We start from the raw sequence: 26,899 nt of genomic DNA on the forward strand, positions 1-26,899 counted from the left end.
AAACATGTTGACTAAAGTTATTCCCAAGTAGAAGTTTCAATTGTGCAATGGCATGGTAAGTTTGAACTCCAAGTGATGGAGTTACATGTTGGCATACCTCCCTCATGTACTTGAGGAGGAGATTGTTGGGCTAGCTCGCATATGGGGTCTAGCCCATCAAAGGGTCGTTTTCTTAAGCCCACATATTGGGCTTCTTTAGCAATTGGTTTTTTAAGCCCAATATTGGCAACATCTAAGGTTGTGTTTGGTGGTTAGAGAACTAGATCTTTAAAGCCTATGGAAAGTGAAAAGGGCAGATAAAAAGAAGAGAAAAAGGGAGAAAACCAGGGGGTTGTTTCTTGGGCATTTCTACAGCTCAAGGCATTTGTTCCCAGTGTGAAAGTGAAGCTTTATGGGTGATTCCTTCAACTTCAATCTTCGTAAAAGCCTTTAATGGTATAACTCTTGACTTTCGTCCTCAACTTTTTGTTTATGAGATGAGTGGGGTCACCACTCTCTTACTCTACTTTGTGTTTCGGAGATAAGTGGGGTCAAGTGCTGGTGTACTTCCACTGGTTTCCATTGTCACTGAAGTTAGTGACAACTTATATTCCCATTTTTGTTATAATGAAATAAACTTTCTCCATGGTGTTTTACCTCCTTTAGAAGGATTTTTTCACGTTATTTCTGGTGTCACCTAGTTGATACGTCCTTGAATGATTATTTGTTCTTGTTGTGCTGTTGTTATAGTTGTTGTGGGAGAATTTTGGACTTGTGCAAGGGAAACACATTGGTTTTGCCCTGTTAACTGCCCCCCACTGGTGTTCCCTATTCCTTAGTAATGTTAACTCTCCCCCAGCTGAGTGTGGTATCCCCAACTTCTATCACTGTGTCCCCCAATCCCAAAAATATTTAAATTGAAATTATATCTTGGTTTTTAGTTGTTTAAAGAAATGAAGGTTTCCAAGGTTGTTCCATAGACCTGCAGGTTGCCAAAAGCAGAGCTTTAGGCATTCCTTACGCACAAATCATGAATATCCATGGTGCCAAGATCAGGTTGTGTCATATTAACTGATATTCAAATGTGTGAAAAGTAGAAAAAGATGCTGCTAGTACCTATATTTCTCAACTCTGCCTCTTTGATTTTTCATGGATATGTGATTCACTAATTCATGCACATATTTTTCACCTTAAATGCAAGTGAAAAAATGGAAGCAACAGAAATATTTCCAAGACACATTGATGAAAGTTGGTTCCATAAAGCATAATTTACAACTTGCTACAGGAAGGAATTCAACTGAGGGAGTAGAAAATTACATCTATTGAAAAGAGTGTGTATATGTACAAAGGGAACTTGCAGAGGAAGTAGAATAAATAGTGTTCTTCTATTGCAATAAAATGACAATTCTAATTATGAAGATTATAAACAAAGTAAGAGCAAATTTATCCCAGGCTTTCAACAGTTTGAGATCAATCTTATCTGATTGGCATGCACAAGATCTCTCCCACAAGGTATAGATAGCCCATCTTTTCACTCTGTAACAAGAAGTCAAATGACTTCTAGTTCAGAAATGGAATCCATATTGTACCAGCTGAGCCTATTCTCAAATTCCTTTATAGATTAAAAACTTTCCCTCCTCGTCAAAGAATTCGATAGAAGACTGGTAATCACAGATTAAGCTGACAGAAGGGAGAGTTTCTCATGGATTGGACGATCTGGACGTTTCTGGTGAATCCTTAAAAGTCTTCACAAGCAAATCGTAATTGATGGAAGCCAGTTGAGACAAGTTCTGATAACAAAACAAGATGTTTCAGAGATTGGAATGTGATGTCTTGAATTAATAAGCGGGTCTCTGGTATAACACAGAAATGATCGGGGGCCATTATATTCCACAATTTGAAGGCACAATTTCATTATTGAAAACAGTAATTCATAAAACTGGAAAGCAAAAATTAGATCTTCGTTTCTTAAAATCCTAATACAATACTTACACATGTAAAGAAATTTTGAAATACACCGATTTCAACTATTATGAAACATGATAGGCCCATTTCAAAAGCTTTTGACCCCTGATTTCATTTCTGTTTGTCATCTACAAATTCCTTAAAGTATACAAGTCCAGCTAGTCTCACCTTGAAAGAGAAATTACTAAATGAGTAATTGACAGCAAGGTTTGGAGCACTAAAGTCTGCCAAATTACCACACTCATCCCCCTGCTTGACAGGCACACAATGGTTAGAAAGATGAGGTCGTATGCACATAAAGCTACAATCAGATATATGTAGCAAAGCCCAATCACAAAACGGTATTCAGATTTGTATCCTATTGAACAAGCCCAATTTTTTAGATCCTTATCAGATCTTTGAAGATAAAGTCACCAAATACTGATTCAGACATTACTTTAAGAAGTGCATATTTAATCAGATTGGATTATTCCAAATCTTATCAACTCATAACGAAGATTCAATCTGCTACTAGCCAGATGATCATGTATGTAGATTTCAGCAGTAAATTTTCTCCAGGAACCACAGGTATCAAGTAAGATAACCATGGACAGTTTTAGCGTTATTTGGGCTGATATACATTATTGGCATATTATGCAATGGATTAAGCTTTTGGTTTAATTCATAATTCAACATAGTATCTCAGCTTTGGTTTCTGGAGGTCTTAAGTTTGAACCCCTCTATGTGTTTATTCCCTCATTTATTGAACCCACGTGTGAGGTCATACGTGAGCAGGGAATTAAGAGTTACTTTTGATATATATATTATAGGTCTTTTGCCTAATAGCTTAAATTTCCATATTGATTTGCAGTCTTAACATTAACAACTTGATGTGCAGAGAGACCAACAGATTACTATACAAAAATTAAAAATTAAAAAGAAAAAACCGCATACCTCTTCATCCTGTACATTGCTGAATGAACCGCTGCTGCATGTACCACTGCATGTTTCAGTCGTGTCTTCACAGTCACTTTCTCCATGGACATGCTCATCCTCAGGATTCCATATGTATCGGCTCATGAAATAACTTGTGTCATATGCACTTTCTGCCGATGGTATGAACATAGCCTGCAGGCAATAGGGGAATTTAACAAGTACCACAAAATTTTCAACTGTTAAATTTCAAATATTACAAGAAGTCCAAATAAATTACCTTCTGCCTTGCAAATGTGTCCCAATTAATGCCTTTGAAGAACACATGTTTCTTCACCTGCCAGAATAATTTACAGTTTTGGGTCAATTTACATTTTCCAACATTTTTTGCAAACAAGGTTTTATAGCCAATATGATTCTACCTCACTAGCCCCTGTAGCTCCGAGCCTTTGAAATGGATTTTCAATCAGCAATCTGGAATAAAATAAACTACTCTTAATTTATCCATAAGCAGGTAGTTTCTCCTTATTTCATTTAATCATTAAAAAAAATAATCAACTAACAGAATCTATATATGGTTTCCACCAGTATTAGTTCAATTGACGATCTCATAATGCCGAATTGGGAGAGATTATATAATATGCAACCCAAACCATCCGCAGAGAAATAAAAGTCATATTGATTAACAAAGAGAGAATGCTTGGTTTCAAAATTCCAGAGAAATATCAGGAGATGTTTCCAGATATCAAAGTCTACACTGCCACAACAAAATAGAGACAGCAAATACAATTCCCTTAGCTTACTTCCATTGCAAGTGCTGTCATCACTCCTCTTTATGAGCATGTACCTCAACATTTTACTTCCTTCACATTCCTAAACTTCTCACCAATAAATTTTCCAAAATTTTCTAGATCCATTTTGTTATTTGGATAGATCTATGGAACAGTAACTTAGTGAAACTTTAAGGCAGTGAAATGATTTACTGCAACCACCTCTTGCATACACAATTCAAAACCGTTTTCTTAGTCAGTATTGATCTCCTACTAGAAGAGCCTGAAGCATCTCTCTGAGATTTCACAGTTCAGTATTCTCATTGAACAATCATGTATTGTTTTGAAGTAACCATGCAATTTTAGTCTAAGTAAACACCCATGAAGAATGAGAACCATCCAAGTCGTGATTCGAAGAATCATTTGTTCTCCAAGTACCCCATTCTCATCAGAATCATTATAGTTAGTGTGTGCTTTCTATGTCCCTGAAAAGACTCAAAAACAATATTAGGTATTTCCAATGTTCCAATGACACTTCTAGAATTCTCATTTGGGGGCTTCTAGGACGGTTAACTGGAAGATGCAATCCTTGGCATTTCTGCATGAAGATGCCACATGCTAACTCAAGTGCTTTTGTGCTTGACAGCCCAATAAGTTACCATTGCACCAAGGTACCACCATTATATGTTCCACTAATTACTGAGAGTAAAGAGATAAGAGGGATGAAATACATGAAGACTGGTGAAGGAACCAGTAGTTCTGAAAAGAGAAAAGAAGAACCAAGGAAGAGAAAGGTGGTTTTATAATTACCTTTATCCAAATTTCATTACCCCAGGAAGAGATGAATTGATACTGGATCTAACCTTCAGCATTTTTCACATAAAGTAGCCATAGAAAGATTCAATTGCTTTTAACTTGATGGCAGTTGCCACTAATTAGAGGGAGAGAGAGAGAGAAGGTGGTTTGGAGGAGGTATGGAGAAGTGGCTTAAACATCCTTTTATATTCCAATAATTACTAGATGACCCTAACCATCCTAATCCTATACCTTGCTCTAATTTCACTTAAAACTATAATTGAGTTGTTCTGGAATGCTAGTAGCTAAGGTGGTGATTGAAGATCTTCTAGAGTTCTCTAATTTACTAGTACAGATTTAGGCACATCAACAGAATTAAAGTAAGCAGTCATTGATACTACCAAAATAATGTTGCATAATTCGTACATCCATCAAACATATAGATGCCTAGACAAAGATCTTACTTTTCAATTAAATCATGTGCTTCAAAGCTCATTTCCTCAGGTACTTTCGGCCAGGGTATATCTCTATTCATAATATTGTCGAAAATTTTCTGTAATAAAAGAGGATTCATTAGAAACAATTTTCAAACTCAGTGTCCTCAGATAACCAATAATGTAAAATCAAGCATACACTGTGATTTATTGATTTTGAATTCAAAAGTTCCAAATAGGTATATGGTAAACAAGTGATAGATATTAAAAATAGATTTCCTTTGTGGCTCAACCCAAGAATTTGAAGTAATGATAATGTACAAACAAGAGAAACTATACTTCATGAAATTATAAGAAAAAAATGATCTATAAAGATCAGATCACAAAGTCCATGTCTTTGTAAAGTATTGAGTCTAATCCTTACCGAGCAAAAACATGACTGCAGACCAAAAGGGAAAACCACAAACATTAGGAAAAAGAATTTCCAAGGAGAATGATCAAACTTCATACATAATGCACATAGAATCCAAACAAAAATCATTGGATGAATCTGATTGATTGTTACTATTTCTTTTATTATTATTATTTTTCTTTTGGGAGTACTATATGCATTAATGAAAACCCTCAATATCAAATTGACAAATAGTATTAATGTTCTGTTACTACTCCTTGTATTAGTATTGTTTTTCTTTTGGGATTACTATATGCATTAATGAAAACCCTCAATCAAGTTGATATAAAGTATTAATGTTTTGGGGAGTATCTCGTGGCTTATTTACATAAGATATAATTTTAACATGCACCACAGAATGGTTAATTTAATCACAGCTTAGACGAATACAAGGGAAATCTGGAATATAATTCACAGAAAGAGACAAAGTTTGACCAAATTTCAAAAATTTGAGAAGATCAGCCCAAGGAAAGGCAAATATAAACCTTTGCCCATTAGGATTTATTGCTGGTATTGAAATTCATAGTGCAACACCCTGTGCCATTGCAGTGAAAAACAGAGCCTAAAACCTACAAACTGGTGGTCCAAATTTCCCATTATTCCAATAATACCCACTGTCATCCCAGTGTTTTATAGTAGCCACTAGAGTGATAGCATTGAGTTTAAGCAAATATAATAGTATACAACTCTGCCTTACTGTCCTCCTGTTTAGAAAAACAAACTAGGCATCCCAAAGAAAACTAGAAACCCAATGGCTGAATCTCCTGAACATTATGGTAGGGGTTCAATCTAATGAATTAAATTGATTGAATCACTTATTCTAAAACAAATTTTCATGTGCCAGACCTAGGAAAATCACAGAAATATAAAGTAAGCAAAGAATAATAAGTTAGGGTTCTCCCTTCCAGTAGGAAGGGTGGAGAATTTAGATGATTTACTTGTTGAGCTTGGGTGCAAGGTGGGTAGTCTCTCTTTCTCTTATTTGGGTCTTCCTTTAGATGGTCCATTTAAGTCTACAGCAGCTTGGGATGGAGTAAAAGAGCGGTTTCGCAAGAGGTTGTCTACGTGGAAGCGACAATATATTTCCAAAGAAGGGAGAATAACTTTGATTTGAAGTATTTTATTTAGCTTGCCCAATTATTTTATATCTTTGCTTTGTATGTCAAGGGCTGTTAGATTGAGGTTATAATAGATTTAGAGGAACTTTCTATGGGAGGTAGGGTGTTAGAGCGTAAACCTCATCTTGTTAAGTGAGCGGTTGTTTGCCAAGATAAGAGAAAAGGGGGCTTGGGTGTTAAAAGTCTTTCAATTCTTAATAAGGCTCTCCTTTGCAAGTGGAGTTGGCATTTTGAAAATGAGAGAGGGGCCTTTTGGAATAAGGTTATCTGTGGTAAGTATGGGAAGCAAGAGTAGGGTGGGCAACTCAGGAGGTAAAAGATGGGCATAGGGTTGGGTTGTGGAAAACAATAAGGAAGGATTGAGATTTTGTGAGATCTAGCTCCTCTTTTTTGGTGGGTAATGGGCGGAGGGTGCTTTTTTGGAAGGATAAAGTCATGTGGGGATAATCTTTTGTGTGTGTTGTTTCCTTCTTTATTTGCTTGAGCTCTTTCTAAGGATGTGTGGGTGGAGGATGTTTGGAAATTTTCAGTTGAAAGGGGGAGAGGGGGTTGGAATCCTTGTTTCTCTAGATCTTAAATGATTGGGAGATAGATTGCGTGGAGAGATGTCCAGCATGTTTGCAGGGTCAAAGAGTGTGCAAGGATGTGAAAGATACATTGCTTTGGTCAACGACAAAGAGTGGCAAGTTTACAATTAAGTCCCTTTACAATGTTTTGGAACTAGACGTTAGCAGGTCTTTTCCAATTAGTGGTATTTGGCTTTCTTAGGTCCAGCCTAGAGTTAGCTTTTTTGCGTGGGAGGCAATGTAGGGTAAAGTTCTAACTTTGGATCAAGTTCATTGACAAGGCTGGTCTTTAGCAAATAGGTGTTACTTGTGCCTTGAGCATGAACAATTCATAGATCATTTGCTTCTCCATTGTGAAAAGATAAGGGTTTTATGGGAACTACTTTTTGAGCTTTTTAGGGTATCTTAGGTGCTATCTTCATTGGTTAGAAATACTCTATTGGGATGACATGGTTCTTTTGTGAGCAAGAAGCGCAAGAAAGTTTGGTGAGCAAGTCCTTTGTGTTTGTTTTGGATGGTTTGGAAGGCAAGGAACAACATTGCATTTGATAACGAGGTTTTTTTTTCCAAAAGCTGAAAAGGGATTTTATTTGCTTTTTGTGGTCAGTCTAAGTTGCTTATAGATGATTGTCTACTGACTTTAGTAAGTTTTTTTTGAATCGTTGGGCACTTGTTGAGGTTCTCCCTCTGTTTTCTCTTATTTGAGCTTTGGTGGTGAAGGGAGGTTTGTTTTTTGTATACCTTAGGTCGCTCTTTTGGCAGCTCTTTTTAACTTAATTTAAGTTTTTATTTATAAAAAAATAATAATAATAAGTTAGGGTTCTGTTTATAAGAATTAAAATTTTCCTTCTTGGCCATAGTTTTCTTTGCAACATTTATTTCTTTATGCAACTTATCAACAAGGGCTACAGAAAAGGTGAAAAGATGGTTGGATTGCCTGTCATAGCTACTTTATTGTATATAAAGTCAGATACTAGTTTATATTGCTCAATAAACAACTCTTGCCGTTACATCCATTAACAATCAAAAACAGCTAAAGTAAATCCAATTTGTTGCATGACCAGTTGGCAACAAACAAGCCAAACTTTATATTAATGACAATTTGTGTGCCAGATGATTATCTTAAGGTGCAATTTCCATTGTTGACTTTTCAATAAGTGAATCAATTAAAACCAGCATATAAATTATTCTATGCACATGTTCACGGTGCTGTATGAAATTTGCAATTAATGTTCTCTGTAAAAGTATGGAACTTGCACCTATTAACTCAGATTGATAAAGAAAGTAAGTTTCTAGAGCTTTAATAGATGATTTTGTGAAGAAAAAGTAAGACGTTTGAAAAGAAAATGGAAACATTCCATGACAATGTTGATATGAAATACTATTATCCAGGACATCTGAGTCTAAGGGTATTAATGACAGACACCCTACCTGTGGATTTGCTGCATTGAATGGTGGAATACCTACAAGCAGCTCAAAAAGAATAACCCCAACAGACCACCAATCTGCTGTTGTGCCTACAAGAACAATAGCATGGGAAGATTAAATAATATGACCAGAAGAGAACCCCATTGATTCACAGAATATGCAGTATTGATAAAGAAATAAATTAAGAACCATGTCCCATGCCAAGAAGTATCTCAGGTGCCAAATAATCAGGGGTTCCAGCAACTGAATGCTTTTGACGCTGTTCTCTTTTCAATGGTTTTTGTACAGTGGTATTTGGTTCATCATGTCCAAGCAGTACTGAAGGACCTGATAAGTCCTCGGTGCTGTTGATAAGACCAACCTTAGAAAGCCCAAAATCTGTCAACTGTACCAGAAGGGATTAGAGATTTGTGAGAAATGACAACAGTGCCAAAAAATATGGGAAGAAAAAGAGGAAGCAATTCCTGCTTAACTTAAACTCTTCCTGTAACAGAATATGAATTCCATGTACACAAATAACCAAATCCTAGATTGGATCATGATGGTTCTGATTACTATTGTAAAATGATCAAGGGAAATATTTCACATCATAGACAACATTAAAAAGGGGAATTCAGAAGGAGAAGCTATATATTCTAAATGGTGCAAGAGTAAGATCAGTATGCAAGAGTAACCTGTCCTTGGTCAGATTAACAGTATGAGAAGTACTAGAGAAATATCTCCCTAAAGGTGTAGCTAATGCATAAAACAATGAGTAAATGCAAATTCAAAATTCTCTTCATACAATAAAACAAATTCAACAGATATCATTTCGATTTCTTTTTCTTTTTCTTTTTCTTTTTAGCCTATAAAAAAAGAAGGGTACCTTACCCCCTCCCCAAAACTCATAAATTCTATTGAATACTACATGTTCATTGTTAGAAAAATTGCAACAAAATGCCAGTTTCAAACTTTGTGTAGATGTCAAAGCATTGAAGTGTAATGCAATTTATGGAAGTGAGGTATGCATATTACTAATCTAACTTAAAAGCTAACAATGTCCCTTACCTTGGTTTATATAGAGAAGAGTGAACTAATTTATATATGGAAGGAGATAGCATCAAATTTTAATTTATATATTCCAACACATCTGATTTCTAAGAGACACGATCTTTGGTACATATGGCTGATAGCATATTACAATTCTGTACTTGCTTAGAGTTCTCATGGCTTTAAGTAATATATCCTGTGTCCTGTGTGGAATAATACATGAAAATTTGTGATAAAGGGTGGGAGATTGAGGAAAAAAGTGCCAGAAACCTTGTATTTATTTAAGAACAATTATCTATTGGAATCAAGTCAAGTATTGTGATGTCAGATACCCCATCTGCCCTACATTTTGCTAAGTTATTTTTCTTTTAAGGAACAACTTTATTAGAGCAAAGGAAAGAGCATATCCCATGTAGACACAGTATACAAAAGGAAAATATTCAAAAACAAAAAGAATCTAAAACATCCACAAAAGAAAAATCATTCTAAAGCCCTGAGGTTGCCCATACCTATAGCTTCTTGAAAAGATTATCTTCAGTTAACAATCAGGATAAACATCATTAAATCTTCTATTTCTCTTCTTAGCAATTCCTTTCAAAGTGCATGCACACTTTTTTTCTTTGGTGCACACATGTATACTTACTATGTACTTGGTGTAGCCTTTTTTGGCTTTTTAATATATTTATTGCTCGTTTGCCCATCAAAAAAAAAAAAAAAAGTGCATGCACAACACATTTCTGAATATCCATACTTGCTTTGGTTCCCAACTTTAGTCCAATAGCAAATCAATAACCAAGCAGCATGTCACAACTAATTCCAAAAAAGGAGAAAGCAAAATCCAATGAACTCCAATTCTGCTTGACAGTGCAAGGAAAGATGATCATCTGCCTCTGCCACTTTTTAATACATAATAAATTACTACATATCTTCAGCAGTATGCCATTACCCAATCCAACTAGTCAAATGACCATCAAGCATTAATATCTGGGCCAACCAAGTAAAGAATGTGTCAAGCTGTAAATAGGTTGTAATTGAGCTGTAAATAGAATAGGAGAATTATTTTCCTATTATGTTAGTTTCATATTTCTGTAAATAGATAGTTTTATGATTTAGGAATAAGTCAGTTTCCTATTATGTCTCTTGTTTCCTATTTCTTCTCTTGTAATCTCCTATATAAACTGTGTGTATAGTCAATTTAAAAAATAGAACTTATTATTTTACATCCCGTATTTCGTGTCATGGTATCAAAGCAGTAGGTTTTTAAAACTTGGGCATCATTCTGGCCTTCATCGCCATTTTTTCTGGCCTTCATAGCTGGATTTTTTTTTTTTTTTTCACGTGTTCTTTTACCAGCCTTCATTGCTGCTGGTTTTTTTGTTTCATGATATGCCTTAATTCCCAAGAGAACAAGTTTTTTCGTGGAAGTTGTCAGAGGGAGACAACTGCAACAACACAATCGGAGAAGATTGTTCGATCTCAACAACCCGGGGAATTGCAAAACATAGGTTGGATGGAAAAAATTACCTTAAATGGTCTCAACTTGTTCACCCTGTGCTGAAAGGGAAAGGGAAGATCAGTCATCTTATGGGTACAAGGCCGAAACTAGGAGATCCCTGTTTTGAAGCATGGGATGAAGAAGATTCTATGATTATGGCGTGACTGTGGAATTCTATGACTCCTGAGATTAGCGACACATGTATGTTCTTAGCTATGGCTAAGGATATTTGAGACGCAATCCAACAAACGTATTCAAAAGCTAGAAATGCGGCTCAAGTATATGAGGTTAAGGTGAAGACGATTGCTGCAAAAGAGTTACTGAATATGCCAATTAATTGAAAGCTTTGTGGCAAGAACTTGATCATTATAGGGTGATAAAAACCAAATGTCCTGAGGATGCTGCTTTTTTAAAGGATTTCATTGAACAAGATAGAGTCTGATTTTCTTGTTAGGCTTAACCCAAAATTTTATCAAGTGAGAATCTAAATTTTTGGCAAGCAGGAGGTTCCATGCTTTAATGAGGTGGTGGCACGGATTCGAGGCGAGGAAAGCCAAAGGAGTGTTATGCTTGAACCACAAACCTTGGATGGATCAGTCCTAGTTGCAAAAACAGAATATTCAAAGCAAGGAAAGAATGATTTGCCTAAACACTTAGGTAAAGACAATCAGTGGAAGGAAAACAAGAACAATCTCTGGTGCACCTTCTGCAAGAAACCAAGGCACACAAAAGAGAAGTGTTGGAAGCTAAATGGTAAACCACCAAGTCGTGAATGGGGAAACCATGGAGGGCAGCAAAGGCCTCAAGCACACATGGCAGAGCAGCCCAAAACTGAGAAAAATTCAGCAACAAGCGAGTTCAATAGTGAAGAAATGGAGAAGCTAAAAGGCTTGTTGGGATCCCTTGACAAACCTACTGGAACTTATTCTTTGGCTCTTTCAAGTACACCTTCACTCTCTTTTTGCATAAATACCTAACACAGGGCTTATGATGACTCTTGGATAATAGACTTTGGTGCCACAGACCATATGACCTCTAAATCTCAACTTTTCCATACCTATACCCCAAGCCCAAGTAACAAAAAAATTGCAGTGGCCAATGGCTCTTTAACTACCGTTGCAGGTTTCGGAGACATATACATCACACCTACCATTATTCTTAAAAATGTCCTTCATGTACCAAAATTGTCGGCCAACCTTGTTCCGTTCAAAAACTTACCCATGATCTTAAATGTTATGCTATTTTTTTCCCTTCTTATTGTGTTTTTCAGGAACAAGGCTCGGAGATGAGGATTGGACTTGCTAAGGAAAGGAGCGGTCTTTACCACCTTGAATCGTCTTAGAAAACTAGTAATAATTTGTCATTGTCTTTTCTCAGTTCCTCAAATAAAGATACTATTTGGTTGTATCACCTACGTCTAGGTCATCCATCTTTTAGGGTTTTAAAGGTCATGTTTCCTCATTTGTTCCAAGGATTAGATATTTCTGAGTTTCATTGCGAAACTTGTGAATTGGCAAAACATACTCATGTATCTTTTCCTATTAGCAATAAAAGAAGTTCTCATCCTTTTCATTTGATTCATAGTGACATATGGGGTCCTTCGACCATACCTAATGTTTCTAGGGCTCGTTGGTTTGTATCCTTAATTGATAACTACACTCGGGTTACATGGATCTTTCTTTTTAAACAAAAATCTGATGTTAGCATTGTTATACCTAATTTCCACTCAATGGTTCAAAACCAATTTGGGGTTAAAATAAAAACCTTTAGGACAGACAATGCTAGAGATTACTTCAACCAGATTTTGTCACCCTATTTTCAATCACAAGGCATTCTCCATGACTCATCTGTGTTAACACACCCCAACAAAATGGGGTAGCCAAGAGGAAAAATGGGCATTTACTCAACACAACCCTGATAGTGGTGTTTAGACTCACAATGAAATTCCTATGGGCTGGTGATAGGGTAAATAGATTAGGAGAATTATTTTCCTATTATGTTAGTTTCCTATTCCTGTAAATAGATAGTTTTATGATTTAGGAATAAGTTAGTTTCCTATTATGTCTCTTGTTTCCTATTTCTTCTCTTGTAATCTCCTATATAAACTGTGTATAGTCAATCTAAAAAATAGAACTTGTTATTTTACATCCCATATTTCGTTTCAGAATGCCATGTTGTTGAGTATTGCATTGTAGAAGGAAACCCAACCACATTACAATTTCCAACAAATCATGAAGAGATACATATAGGAAAAGTTCATTTGCACTACATTGGCAACTCAACTAATCCTCCACCTCTCTATTTAGCTTTATGGACTAGAGTTCTTGTAAGAACAAGAGAACTTAATAATTTACGATCAAATATTAATAACAACTGCATTCCAATACCTGTCATCACCAATATCTCATTGTCCTTAAACCAACTTCTTTAATTATCCCACGGCCAAAAAAAATGAGGAAAATCCACCATAAAAGAAGCATTCTTACATGAAACATCCATCCAATGGAAAATAAGAGATGAAGGTAGCCAATGATAAATTTACATTACAGATATCCATTTGCAAAGAAAAATTCAAATGAGGAAATGATAAATAGACACTGATTCTAGGGAAAAACGAACACCTTAGACTGATAAATTATAAGTACCATCAAATTCATGAGGAATGATCCACTTTGTTTCAGGTAATAGGATTTTTTTCTTTAATGTTAGAAAGCATTTCTATGTGTCTCTCTCCAATCAGATTAAAAACCTAACTGTCAATGAATGATAAATGCCAAAATACTTATATGCTGTGAAAACTCTAACCATATAGGAAAGGGATTTGATTATCTAAACAATAATAAAACTGCAAACTATTGACCTTGATGTGGCCATCATGACCAATCAATAAGTTGTCGGGCTTCAAATCTCTATGAATCACGTTTAAGGAATGCAAATACTCCAAAGCAAGAACCTGATGAAAATGAAACAAGATACTTGTGATGTTATATAAGATGTTTAGACAAAGACACAAGCAGTAGGCAAATCTGGATATAAGCAAGGATATTAACATGTCCTTACAACTTCCGCAATATACGCACGTGCCATGTCTTCATCTAAGCAGCCAAGATTTTTCAACAAAGAGTAAAGATCTCCTCCATTTAAGTATTCCATCACCAGATAAAGGTTTTCCCTGCATGTGAAGGAGTAGAAAAATCGGACCTGTTCATGGTCATATTATGAGCCAGCATTAGTAAAGGATTTCCATCAGCAAAGTATCCTTGAAAGTATTATATGCTGGGACCTACTTACCACAAAAGGATTGCGGGCTGATATTAGGATGTTACGTTCTGCCAAAATGCTTTCAACTGCATTTTTACGAATCATATCAGCTTTTTTTAAAACCTGTATGATTGTTCATACCATATTAGTTACTTCTGGAAAAAGACTATTTTGAGCTAACTACAAACAATTCATTTCCATATTCTATACACTTATGTACATGCGAACACCAACATGCTAATACAGGTGGGCTAAAATGCCCATATTCAGTACGCTTCTAAAAGGTCCATTAATAAGAAAGGATCAAGGATATTTCCCATAGACCCAGGGGATGAACTACAGATGTCCTTAAACTAAAGACTTGAGGTTCATAACCGCCACTAAAACCAGCTTCAAGGCATATTATTAAAAGAAGGAGAAAAAAAACAAAAAAAAAAAAAAGCAAAGAAATAGTAGGTGTCTAAGAAACAACTGGCTCATAAATGCAGCCAAGATGGGGAGTTTCAAATGGATAAGAAGAAGTACCATTAAATACAAATAAAAATAAGCCCATTCATGCAACCTGCTCCAAGTGCCAGTAAGTGATAAAATAGAGTTACCCTAAATGATTCAGAAACCTTCAAAGAGGGCCAATGTCAATAAAGATGGTATGAAGCAAAAAAGTAGAGAGTAAAAAAATGGATTAAAGCCAAAAAGGAAAAAGAAGAATGATAAATGAAAGATGAAAAGATGACTACTGACCCTCTGTTCTGTTGAAGCAGTAATATGGTACCAACCCAAATATTTAAGAGAGGTATTGTACAGATGGCAAAATAAAAGGAAGAACAGCAGCAGATGTGGTTTGTTAATGACATTTGGGTATATCACAATTTTTGAGTTGCAAAGAAAAATTCAGATACACACACACAACAATGAAAAGAAAAGAAAATCTTCAAACACACATATCTACTAGTTTTGATAACTTGAATCAATTCATTCGAATTATAGAAAATATCAAGAAATGGAAGTGCATCAACCATTGAAGATTTATATCTATTCCAGTGATCCACTCACTACTCATGCAAAAATGACACTGGCTCAAGTGGTACAACGAGGAACTTAATTGACTTTGCAACCAGGCTGGGGATTAATGAACAACAATAAGGATTATGTCTTTGATAATTTTTCGCACAGGTGACTGGTTTTTCTTAATTCAAGTGGCCACAAGGACCTTCATTTCATGTCAATCTCTTCCATAAAATTAAAAAAAATTAACCACATTTTTAGCTTATTTTAGTTGCAAAATTTTTCATTCCAAGCACTCACAATATATGTAATTACATGGTTTGATTTCATAAAAATAAGGCCTAATCATTTTCTTGGTCTAGGACAAGGTACAGCTAAATTGAAATGAGCCTGGGTAAAAAATAAGGCAGGCTCCTCTCCAGCTACCAATTGGTGTCCCAGGTTGGTGTCAATTCAAAGAGGTAGATTTCAAATAAAAAGCTGGCTGTAAAATAACATCATCAAGCGTTGATGCGGTAGTACAGCTTGCCAACACTAGTTTTATTTCTGTCAAAGGACCACCAAAAACTGCATCAAATATGCCAACTTCCTATTGTGGCCAATGTCACTTTCCACACAGACATACACACACACCAAACACGTAATAGGTAATCTTCTTCACCTTGATGTTTATTCATGCCTCAATTTTCTAAGAAGCTCCACAGGTTAGTAAGGACTTACACAAAATCCCTTTCCTAACCTCCAAAATGTTCACACTGATAATAGTTGCTGTGCAAGTATCCTCCTTTTGCTTCAATAGTCTGCTTATGAATCAAGATTTTCAACCATTTGCACAATTATCACCCTTTTGTCTTATGGAACTGTTGTCAGACAAGAAGCAGATGCATCACATTTGTTAAAATCACATTAAACCCAAATTGAGCCAATATGTGCTATCCCTGAAGAAGTAACAAAACAAGCATCCAAAACAGTGAGGCCACTAACCCATCCCCCAATATATAGACCTGCACTTTAGTTTGATATTCCTTCATCCAATCAGAATCTTCTGAATTTAGTGCCTTATCCAACGACTTGGGGATGATGACGCGCATTTTTTTTCACCATTCAGCTCTATCTAGAACATTTCTGCCTTTAAATGTTAGATGATTTATATCATCTAAAATACCAAGCTAGCATGGACACATCTTTCTAATACAATTTTCCTTGTTCCTTTTGCTGGAATATTTTCACCTTTTTCAATAGCCTTGAGGTTTTAGAGATAAATCTAAAGTTAGTTGGGCTAATATAGTGGGGAATAAACTTTTGGGCCTTGGCTGGCCTACAGTTATACAATTTTATCAGGATTTATTCAATTTCCATCATAAAAAGGCAAAGAAGTTCAAGACCAATAAGGAACAATCCAAAATGAAGTTGAAAATATTCTTATTTTTTTCTTGAGAAACTTCTAGAAAGGCCAATCTCATTTATAGATAGTGATGGGTGATTAATTTCTATTTACTTTCCATTCAAAATTCTAAATACTAGAGGGAAACAGTAGTCTTAGATAATGAAATCTCAAATTAGCATCCCTGATGATCAATTTCATAAAGAACAGTAAACGGGCCCTTATCCTCCATGGCATAAATGTATACTATGAGACTACAAATTTGCCCTAACTGGTTTATTTCAAATAAATGTATGTCTAAATTTTAGAATACTAATAATCCTGAAAGCTTAAGCTCATTGGCATTAGGCAGTAATGTATATCAAGATAGCTAACACTTAACACTCAGCCATACATACAGTCCCCTCCAGAACATGGTTTCAACAAATGGAGAAGAAAACTGACAGAGAGGCTTGAAGACGAGGCCTCTAGTAACCATATCTCGAATACCATATCAAATTACTACTTTCCTTAAAAGCTTACTTGCAGAGTGTTACAATAGTGTATATCAAGTTGGCTCACATTACCATGAAAGAGGAGATGTGCATATAGCGATCACAATCATATAATACCAATTAGTTCCATTCATTTGCCATTTCATGGAGTTATAGATTCTGACCTTTATTGCAAACAAGTCACCAGTTGCTCTTTTTCTGGCAAGGAACACTCGTCCAAATGCTCCTCTACTGATTGGTTTCAATATTTCAAAATCTTCTATAGATGTTCGATCCTTACAAGATGGATTGATGGGGCTAGCACGCAAACTGCGAACAGCATCATCTTCCACTGGACTGTCTTCATCAGCCATGGTATTAGATGAATCTATCTTTTCATCTTCTATCTGTCCACAAAGATGAACATATTTCTCCCTGCATAGTTCACAAACATGTAAACTAAATTCAAAGAGAGAATAATTAGATGTTAAGTAAAACCAACCAGGAAGAAACACATGAAAGGGATGATGCGAGTAAAGGACAAAGTATATTTAGCTTACAAATTAGAAGTATGTGCCTATAAAATAATATGAAGAGAACCTGACAATAAAATTCTTTACTTTGTATAAGCCAAGAGAAATATTTAAAGATAAAGTTCAAGTGAAAAACTAAACTCACTGTAGTAGTTTTTCTATACGCCTCCCAAAAGTCTGAACAATAAGGGCATCCACTTTTCTATACTGGATTGCATATTTTAGGTCTTCTAGACGATCAAGCATATACTCCAAAGCACTATAATCATTTGAATTAACAGTGACAACTGAACGAGCAATATCCAGTAGCTTGCTTATCTGCAATCAATGGTATGATTAACTAATTAACATTTTTTGTAAAATGTTCTCCAACAAAATTTACAACATAAAGTAGCCAAATGATGCAAACCATCCATAAAAGTAATGTTAGTAAAACCTTCACATTACAGATAAAGAAACATGTTAAAAAAGGAACCATTTGTTACAACCTAGTTTTGAAAATAGTAACAAGATTACCCCAGAAATTATTAATCCAAGAAGGACAATAGAAACCATCTTTGAGAGGAGGCAATAACAAGGCCAGATAACATGAGGATAATTTTTCAGAAGAAGCATATCAAACTTGTATGGAACAGCAATCTACATTGAAGGCATAAAAGTAGAATTTAAGTAGGAAAAAAATTATCCATTCTAGAAATATATCTGAATCCAGAATGTTTCGATTAAGGAGAAAAATTACAAACTTAAAACAAAGTAATAATGTGATATCAGTAACCAATAAGACATAAAATGCATGTGCCTGTGTAAAGCAAATTTTAAACAGCAATTTTTGCTGTTAATGAAATAGGGGATTTGGTATCAAAGATCTTTCTATCCTTAACAAGGCTACACTAGGCAAGTGGAGTTGGAGATTTACTATGGAGAACAAGGCTCTTTAGAAGCAGGTTACTGTTGCGAAGTTTAGAGAAGAAGAGTGGGGGGCATGGGGTTGGTGTTCTCGGGAAGATAGGGGTGGTTTTGCGGTAGGGTTGTGGAAGGCCGTTAGGAAAGGCTGGAATAATAAGAAATGGAAGGAAGGTGAAAATGTAGAAAGATAGTCAGTGTGGGGAGGAGTGTCTTTTCCCTCATTGTAAGTCATAGCTTTGACAAAGGATTGCATGGGTGATGGATGTTTGGGAACAGCCAGGTGAGGGAGGCTATTGGAACCACTGGATTTCAGGGCAATTGAATGTTAGGAGATAGAAAGGGTAGAAGCAGTTCTCCTAAAGCTTCAAGAAAAGTTTCTGGAAAGAGATGAGGAGAGTAGGATAGAGTGCATGGATGTGAGGAAGGGTAAATTTTTAGTAAATCCTTTCTTTTTTTTTTTTTGATGCAAGAAAGATCTAAGTGGTTCCCAGTGGATGTTATTTAGAATTTGTTGGCCCTGACAAAACTGAGCTTTTATGCTTAATATCAACTTGGGTAAGATCCTAACTCTGGATTAACTGCAAAGGAGATGATAGTTGTTGGTGAATAGATGCTTTCTTTGCAAAGAAGAAGAAAAGTTGGCTGATCACTTTCTCTTGCATTATGCTAAAGCAAGGTTTTATAGTAGTTGGTGTTCCCTTTGTTTGGGATAGCATGGGTGACATCTTCATCACTAGAAGAAACTCTCTTAGGTTGACATGGATCTTGTACATGAAAACAATGGAAGAAGATTGTGGGAGGAGAAATCACAGATTGTTTGAAAATGAAGAGAATTCAAATTAAGTGCAAAAGTCCTTGGGTCTCAATAATCTTTAGTTACCTATTTTTTCTTTTTCCTCTTTTATTCTTAGCATCCTTTATACACCACATGTGTACTTTGGTGGACTTATTAATATATTTTTTGTTTGTCTATAAATAAAAAAAAAAAAAAAGGATGCTAATCTTTTATAAAATCTAAAGATGATTAACCTTATCTCAAATTTCCTGCTCATCTGAGTTGCCTCCCTCAGTTTGATGCAGGATCTTAAAATTTCCAGCACTATATGATTTTCTTGGGTTATGGATGGCTGCAAATGAAGAAAAGAAATCCTTGAAATCACACCAAGGTTCACAAACAATCACATCTAGGGTTTCCTAATCTATTACAAAGTAAGGCAATCACACCCTTAAAGAAAATAATAATAAGTTTTATTAAAATTCTAATTCTCCATCTTGAAAGACTAACTAGGCATATGTAGACTTTTATGACCGTTCCCTAAGAGGACAACAACTTTCCCGTTTCTTTTTCTTTCCTTGCAAGAGTATGAAAATAGAAACTTAACAAATTACTATGTAAGTCCAAAGAGGAATCTAAAACATCATTAGTGTCCCAAATTAAGGCCTGGGCAGTGGAACCACCATTGCCCATCTATTTCAAGTCTTCAAAGGATATTTCCAATGTTGTTCCCAATCACAGTTAAATCTCTATCATTTTGTTGATGGATGAAAATGGATGCTTTCATAAAAAAACTTTAAAAAAAATGAACAGAAAAAAAAAAAAACACTATGTATGAGCACGGTTAGGGGAGTGTGCAATTGAACTCTACATCCTTTAGTCAAGTGTGAAAATGGTTTATTCCATGTTTAAAATAACTGTATAAACACTATTTGGGGACTGTTCAATGATATGTTAGGCAGAGGAAAGAAATGAAGTTGTTTACACGTGTTGCTTATCTAAAAGTGGATGTTCCTGATATGGACACCTATGGCATAGGACAGGCAATTTAAGTACAAGTGTAACTTCTAGTACTAAAGGGAAATGAGAAACATCAAACATAAGATTAAAATAGAAAATTCCCTCTATGAGGATAACAGTAGTAGACTTTACAAGGAAACAAAATTTAATTGCAATTAAACGAGTAGAAAATGTGTTAAACCACTTTGCAGATACAGTGTTTGGTAAACCATAGTATATATCCTGCAAAGCCTAGATGCCCAAGCGATTGAGTTTAGAAGAAACATCTACCACATTAGACTTGAAATAGGGGGCTCATGATCTCTATTAATATGTGACAATAGGTTATTAGAAACTATGGAACAAATTTTCTAACAACAAAAAAACTCTACAAAGATTGACATATTTTGTGGTAAACTAGGAACAATTTCCATATAAGCCCAAGAAAAGAAGTGCATAGATACAATGTCATCATTTTGGTACTACATATTTCCAGAATTCATTCTTTTCAAATTTTCTTAGTTGTTTTAATGCAATCACTCCACAAATTATAAAATTTAATATAATATAGAAAAATTCTTGCAAGTCACATGATCATCAAAATTCATAGCTTCTAAATATGCTCAAGAAGACACAAATCTCCATGGAACCACTATAATAAAGATAAGGTGTAGGGTGTGAACAGGAAAGATATATGAAATGCATCCTAAAAGTTGTCCTGATACATTAATGTATATGAGCATGCATGACACTTGGATCTTTGTCCAGCACTTAAGATGGGTAGTTTTGAAATTACTTGAGACACATCTGTGTTATTGTTAAGCCTCACCAATTGAAATTTAACCTATTCCAAGGATGTAGATCTTATGGATGCAAATCACCTTATATCATGTCATAGCAGTGTTCACTTCGAGCCCGTTTGGTAGTACTTCTAGTCGAAGTGTTTTTATTGGAAGTATTTTCTTCTGTTGCACTTCTGCTAAAAACACTTTTATGAGAATTTGGAAAAGTGATTCTAATAGCGTTTTTTATTATATGTCGCATAAGTAAAAAAAACACTTTTAATATTAATAAATTACCAAAAATGACATACAAACTAATTACAAAAAGGAAATATTATAGTAAACCAAGAACTTTTAATCACAAAAAATATATATACATTTATGTTAAAAGAACATACAAACATTTATGTTGTTAAGAAAACTAAAAATAATCATTTTTATGATTACAAGAAAATTTTGAAAAATACTTAAAAAAATGGATTAATAAATAAACATCAATCATGATGTAGCAATTTTCAAAATAAAACAAATGATGGGTGACAACTACTTAAGATTCAGAAGTCTTTCTTCGTCTAAAATTGAAAGAGTCAAATGTTAATTTTTACCCACTACTATGGTCCTCCTTGGGGTGGGGGTTAGGTTATAAAATATGATTAAAATTGTAGCTTTATTATGCTTGTGATATGCGTGCGTAATCTGAAGATTCAAACACCCACGTATGTCCACTATTAACATATGCCAATTCCTTCTGTGAGGTAGTACCTATAGGCATTAATTTCCAATAGATACTTTTTCTACATCTTGAACATGATTCATTTTACAAAACTTGCCCATTTAGAATAGAAAGTACCTTAGAGCAAAGTTCAACAATGTTGAATAAGAATGATGAAAGTTTTCAAACCATGGAGTCTCCACTCGAATAGAGAGGGAAGGAGGAAGAGGAGAGTGGAAGAAGAGGAGTGAAAAGGAAACAAGGGGTACTAAGAAACACTTAAGGGTATTTCAAGAATATTTGAAAATTTTTCAAGTATTTTTTTAAAGAAACATTTCCCAAGTGCTTCTTTAAAAATCACTTCAAGTGTTTTTCTAAATTTTCAAAAATGTTTTCTAAAATATTGTCAAACACCTATTTTTTACCTTAAAAACGCTTTTAAATATTTTTAACACTAGAAACACTTTTAAAAAGCACTACCAAATGGTCTCTTCATTGAGGTTAAAGGTGGCAATGGGTCATGTCTTGTTGAGGTGAGAAAGACTAAATATTTACTCAACCAAACACAACTAGTTTAATAATTGTATGAGAATGACCTACCACGAATATAACCCATTTATTACTCGATTAACACAACACGACCCGTTTAATAAATGGGTTAAGTTGATTAGGTGTGAATTAACATAAATAACCCATTAATATAATCCTAATGCATTAAACCTGTTAACATGAGTATAATATGTTTAACTTCTTTAAGACTTTAAATTTAGAAAATTAATATTTCAAATAATTTTTAGTTTTTTTTTAATTGTAAGTTTAACTTTTTTAACTGTTAATTATTTTAGTTTTTAATTATAATATAGAAAATAAAATAAAATTTTAATTTTATACTTTATAATTTTGTTTAACATTTTAATTAAATAATTTTTATGCTTACAATAAAACATATAGAATTTTACTTAGTTCTTTGATTGTTTAATTATAGATATTCATAATTAAAAAATATTTTTTATTTTTATAATTTTAAGTATATAAGATAAATTGGGTTAAATGAGTCATAAATAGGCTAAGTTATAAATATGTTAAGTCATAAACAGATCAATTTGATAAAATCAAGCAAAAGGGCTAAGCAATTAAACCAAAATATGACTCATCTATTAAATTTGTTACATTGGTTGATACAATTATGATATGAACACAATTATGTCTAACCCAAACCCGCTTAAATTCATATTGTTTGTTTAGTCATGTTGTCAAGTCATGTCAAAATTATCATCCCTAAATCAAGGCCCCTAAAGAGAAGAAATTCTAGTCATGTAATAAATCCAAAGCATGTTATGAAGCAAATGTTTGAGATTACGAATGTTCAACCACATCCTAGTAGGATGGCACATACCTTGAGATGATCCTTACATGGTACCCAATCCATGAGAATTTAAGAGTCTGTTAGGAAAATATTTTTAAAAACAGTTTTTGGAAACATATTTGGTACTTTTTGACAAAAAAACAATTTTTTGAGAACCCATTCTGAAAATAGGATATTTTCTAAGAAATATTTCAATTGCTTTCACTTGTTTTCTTAGGATGATTTAAAAAATAATTCTACAAATATAGAGAATGATTGAAAATAAAAAACCTACAGATATAAATTATTTTTAAAAAAAAAAAAAAAAAATTTAGAAACACAAAAGTAGGTCGAGAGCATTCCAAGTTCCTAAATAGACTTTTGTTCTAAAAAGCATAAAAGAATCGTCTTTAAAAATTTTTCTCAAAAACTTTCTTTTGAGATCTGTTTTTGAAAACATCCATAAATAGGCCCAAACTACTAGAAAAGAAGGGAACACGTTGTGCATATCAAAGTCATTCTATTAGTTAGCAATATTAGAAGGCTCGAAAACTGCCATTTGAGCAGATAAAGTTAAGCCTCAAAGAAAACATATAAAATAGAAACACCACCCACAGTTTAGCCTACCTTCTGTTTACCAACTTCACTTTTAGTTTGAATTTAATTTAATGCTTTCTAGTTTAAAAGTCATCCTATGCCTTCCAGAAATAAAGTGCAAGATAGAATTGTGAGATAGAGAACACCTAAAACGAGTTCACATATATTCATGCAAAAAGGAAAAGACTATCTCTGCTATGAATGCAGCAAGAAATTTCTTATAAAGCCCAAAAATTAGCACAGATAACCAATAGAAGTATCTTTGGAAAGAATTGCTTCAACATTCTGGTATACGATACAGAAAGATAATTTTGCGAAGTTGCATACCTGCTGAAAATTTTCATGCTCTGAGATTGTTCTCCGTCCACTCAAAAGCAATTCAATCTGGTTGGTACGTGGTGTCAATAATGGTGATCGTGGTGTTAAGCTTCCAGATGATGAAGCTCTGGTACCTTGATCAGTTGTCAGAAAAGAGCGAGTATCACATGACATTTCAGGCAAAACATTAAGATCGTCCATGACAAACTCATTATCAGCTTCATTTATACAATCAAGCATGTCCGTAGAGCATGATCGAGACAAGGTGTTTTTTTTAGGGGAAAAATCATCTAACTCTTCAGACACACTTGATATAGACACTCTCACAATATCAGGACTTCCTCCTGAAGTGTCAGTGCTTTTTGGTGTCCAACATTCCAGTATCCTTTCAAGAGTCTCTGCAACCCTTTCAAGCCTTTCATTTACAGTTAATCCTTTTAAGTCACATCTATCCGCGATTGTACATATTCTGGAGTGATCCTCTACATGCACAGTCGGTATTTCAACCTCACAAATACGACAGATCATTGAATTTTCATCTGTTATTTGTTGTTGATCACTCCAGCATCCCCAAGAAACTCTGTGTACTTTCGAGGTTGCCTCTGCATTTTCAGAAAGGCAGGATGGAGTAACCATATTTCCAGTATTATCATTGATACCAGTTTTGTTTTCATCTTTAACTGGCAAGGGATCTAGTTTAACCTTGGAGGTCATATCAACAGCCTCATTGCCTTTCCTGTGGTTTTTCTCTGCTGCAGATGGATATTTCTTCCAAGATGACATTTTGTAGCTGCTTGTAATTGAATCAGCACTTTTGGCAGTGCCAACTTCATGATCTTCCACTCCACTATCTAAATCATGATCTACTTGATCTTGCTTTGGATCCAAACTGCTGTGTTCCTGGGCATGTGACTTCTTTGACTGCTTCTCATTCACATCCACAGGACCACCACTTTCATGCTGCATGGCCCCAAGTATATGCTCCGAATAGATTCCAAGATCACTGAGTTGATGAAGACCCAGAATGTGATCTTCTTCATAACCACTCTCTTTATGGAACTGCACAAGGCGAGTGCATCGAGTAAGGATAAAAAGAAGGCGAGTGTGGGCTTGCTTGAGAGTGCCCATTGGCAGCTCCTGACGCCGATCATCTAAATTCTGAACAATGCCTTCACACTTCAACCAAAATTCATTTGGTGGCATCTTTGCACAGTGCCGGGCTACAATTAACAAGTCCTCTAAACCCTCTTTCCATTCAGGTTTAGTTTCTGCAGTTTTTTCAAGTATGCCCACCAAATCTCCAGCAAATATGCCTAAATCAGAATTAACTTCTTCCTTTAATCTGTCAAATTTTGCCCTGATCACAACCATAATCTCCTGAAAACAAAAAAAAAGGTTGGAAAAGCATTAATCATTGGGATATGAGCACTGATTAGTCAAAAAAAATTAAATGAGTGAAACATTAAAAAGGGAGAGAGATTACCTCCATATGGCCAACTGCACGAGACTTCCAGAATGGAAAAGCCCGCACTCCTTTAGAGTTGAGTTCATGAGAGAAGCTCTTAATATCTGAGGTTCTTTTCCTACGCCCACTTGTGACTCGCAATATAGCTTGAAAACGAGGAGATTGAATTTCTTTGGCAAGAATTGCATGATGAGCCTACAAAAAGCACAATGATATGGAGCTGAACTACCTAAATTTCTCCACCTAACTTAAATAAATCAATTACTAAATAAAACCCAACATGATACAATTCCATACCTCCAATCCTGGATTAAGTGGTGATGGCACTCTAAAAGATTTTGGTTGAATCCATGATATCTTTTTACCTTCAAAACAATTCTAAGATTATTGAAATTCTTCCCATAAACAAATAAATTTTCTAAAACAACTAAATGCACAAGTATTCATTACTACACTAAAATAACCATGTTGCATTTCCAATTTTTTTCCAAAACCAAACAGAGGATAACTGATTCTCAGTTAATTAATCGTTCCAAATAAAGTACTTCAAAATGTCCAAAATTCATGACTAAATCAATTGTTTCTAATTAAAATAATTCAGATATCCAAAAACCATAAATATGTTGAAAACCCAACATGAAAATATTTCTAAGTTTTTTTGTTAAACTAAACATAAAACACCAAATCCGAAATTGTATTTTTCTTTCATCTCCCCGCTTTCTCAACCGAAGAGAGGATAGCTACTAACAATCAATTCGCTCAAACCAAAATACTCTGAAACATCCAAAATTCTATTCTGATCCACATCTCAAAATCAAATACGCAAACAGAACGAACCTTGACTATGCTCCATAGAGGTTGCCCGGCACAGAGGACTCGTCCTTTTCGGGCGAGCTTCGGCTCCATCCTTATTCTTCTTGGCATCATTCCCAAGGTTCGGAGGCTCACCGGCCAGAGAGGTGAACCGAAGAGGCGAAGGACTGGAGCGAGTCCGAATCTGATTGAGGCCTAGGGAGGAAGCCAGAATGAATTCGGAATCATCATCGGAAACGTCGTCGTTTTCACTCTCTCCATCGCCCTCCTCCTCCTTATCGTCAACAGAGTCGTCTCTAGGGTTTCGCCGAACGGGAATGGGAGGAATCTTCCTCAACTTTGCCTTGAGACTCGCCGACGGCGCTGCTGTGGGGGAGGAGTCAACGGCAGGTGGCGGTGGGTCATGCATGGCATCATCAGTGTAGATGGAGGGCTCGAGAGAGAACCTACAGAGAGAGATGCGTTAGAGAGAGAACGAACGAGAGAGATGGGATTGTAGCGAGAGAGAGAGAGGTTTTCGCGGGTTTCAGTTGAGGTGTTCGGTTTAAACGTGGTTCCCGCGATTCTCTACAGTGCGTGTTTTTGAAGG

At 35.1% G+C, this 26,899-nt stretch overlaps 1 protein-coding gene across 2 annotated transcripts; it reads right to left on the reverse strand.

Moving 5' to 3' along the window:
* Nucleotides 1-1,218: 1,218 nt before the first annotated feature.
* LOC117933093 (probable serine/threonine protein kinase IRE) lies at nucleotides 1,219-26,865 on the reverse strand. 2 transcript variants are annotated; one of them, XM_034854478.1, is made up of 17 exons: nucleotides 26,335-26,865; nucleotides 25,795-25,862; nucleotides 25,516-25,692; nucleotides 24,042-25,409; nucleotides 17,744-17,916; nucleotides 17,251-17,524; nucleotides 14,234-14,326; nucleotides 14,003-14,143; nucleotides 13,803-13,895; nucleotides 8,608-8,803; nucleotides 8,422-8,507; nucleotides 4,886-4,974; nucleotides 3,279-3,330; nucleotides 3,137-3,193; nucleotides 2,878-3,051; nucleotides 2,113-2,193; nucleotides 1,219-1,769 (listed from the first exon to the last, which is right to left on the reverse strand). In XM_034854478.1, the coding sequence occupies exons 1-17, from the start codon at nucleotides 26,717-26,719 to the stop codon at nucleotides 1,680-1,682; spliced, it is 3,597 nt and encodes a 1,198-aa protein (XP_034710369.1). In that variant the 5' UTR covers nucleotides 26,720-26,865; the 3' UTR covers nucleotides 1,219-1,679. The 2 variants fall into 2 exon arrangements, with proteins under 2 accessions (XP_034710369.1, XP_034710370.1); XM_034854479.1 differs by having other exon boundaries at nucleotides 17,251-17,500; nucleotides 26,335-26,864.
* Nucleotides 26,866-26,899: the final 34 nt, after the last annotated feature.

This window comes from Vitis riparia, chromosome 16 (genome assembly GCF_004353265.1).
Source record: "Vitis riparia cultivar Riparia Gloire de Montpellier isolate 1030 chromosome 16, EGFV_Vit.rip_1.0, whole genome shotgun sequence".
Classification (NCBI taxonomy): Eukaryota; Viridiplantae; Streptophyta; class Magnoliopsida; order Vitales; family Vitaceae; genus Vitis; species Vitis riparia.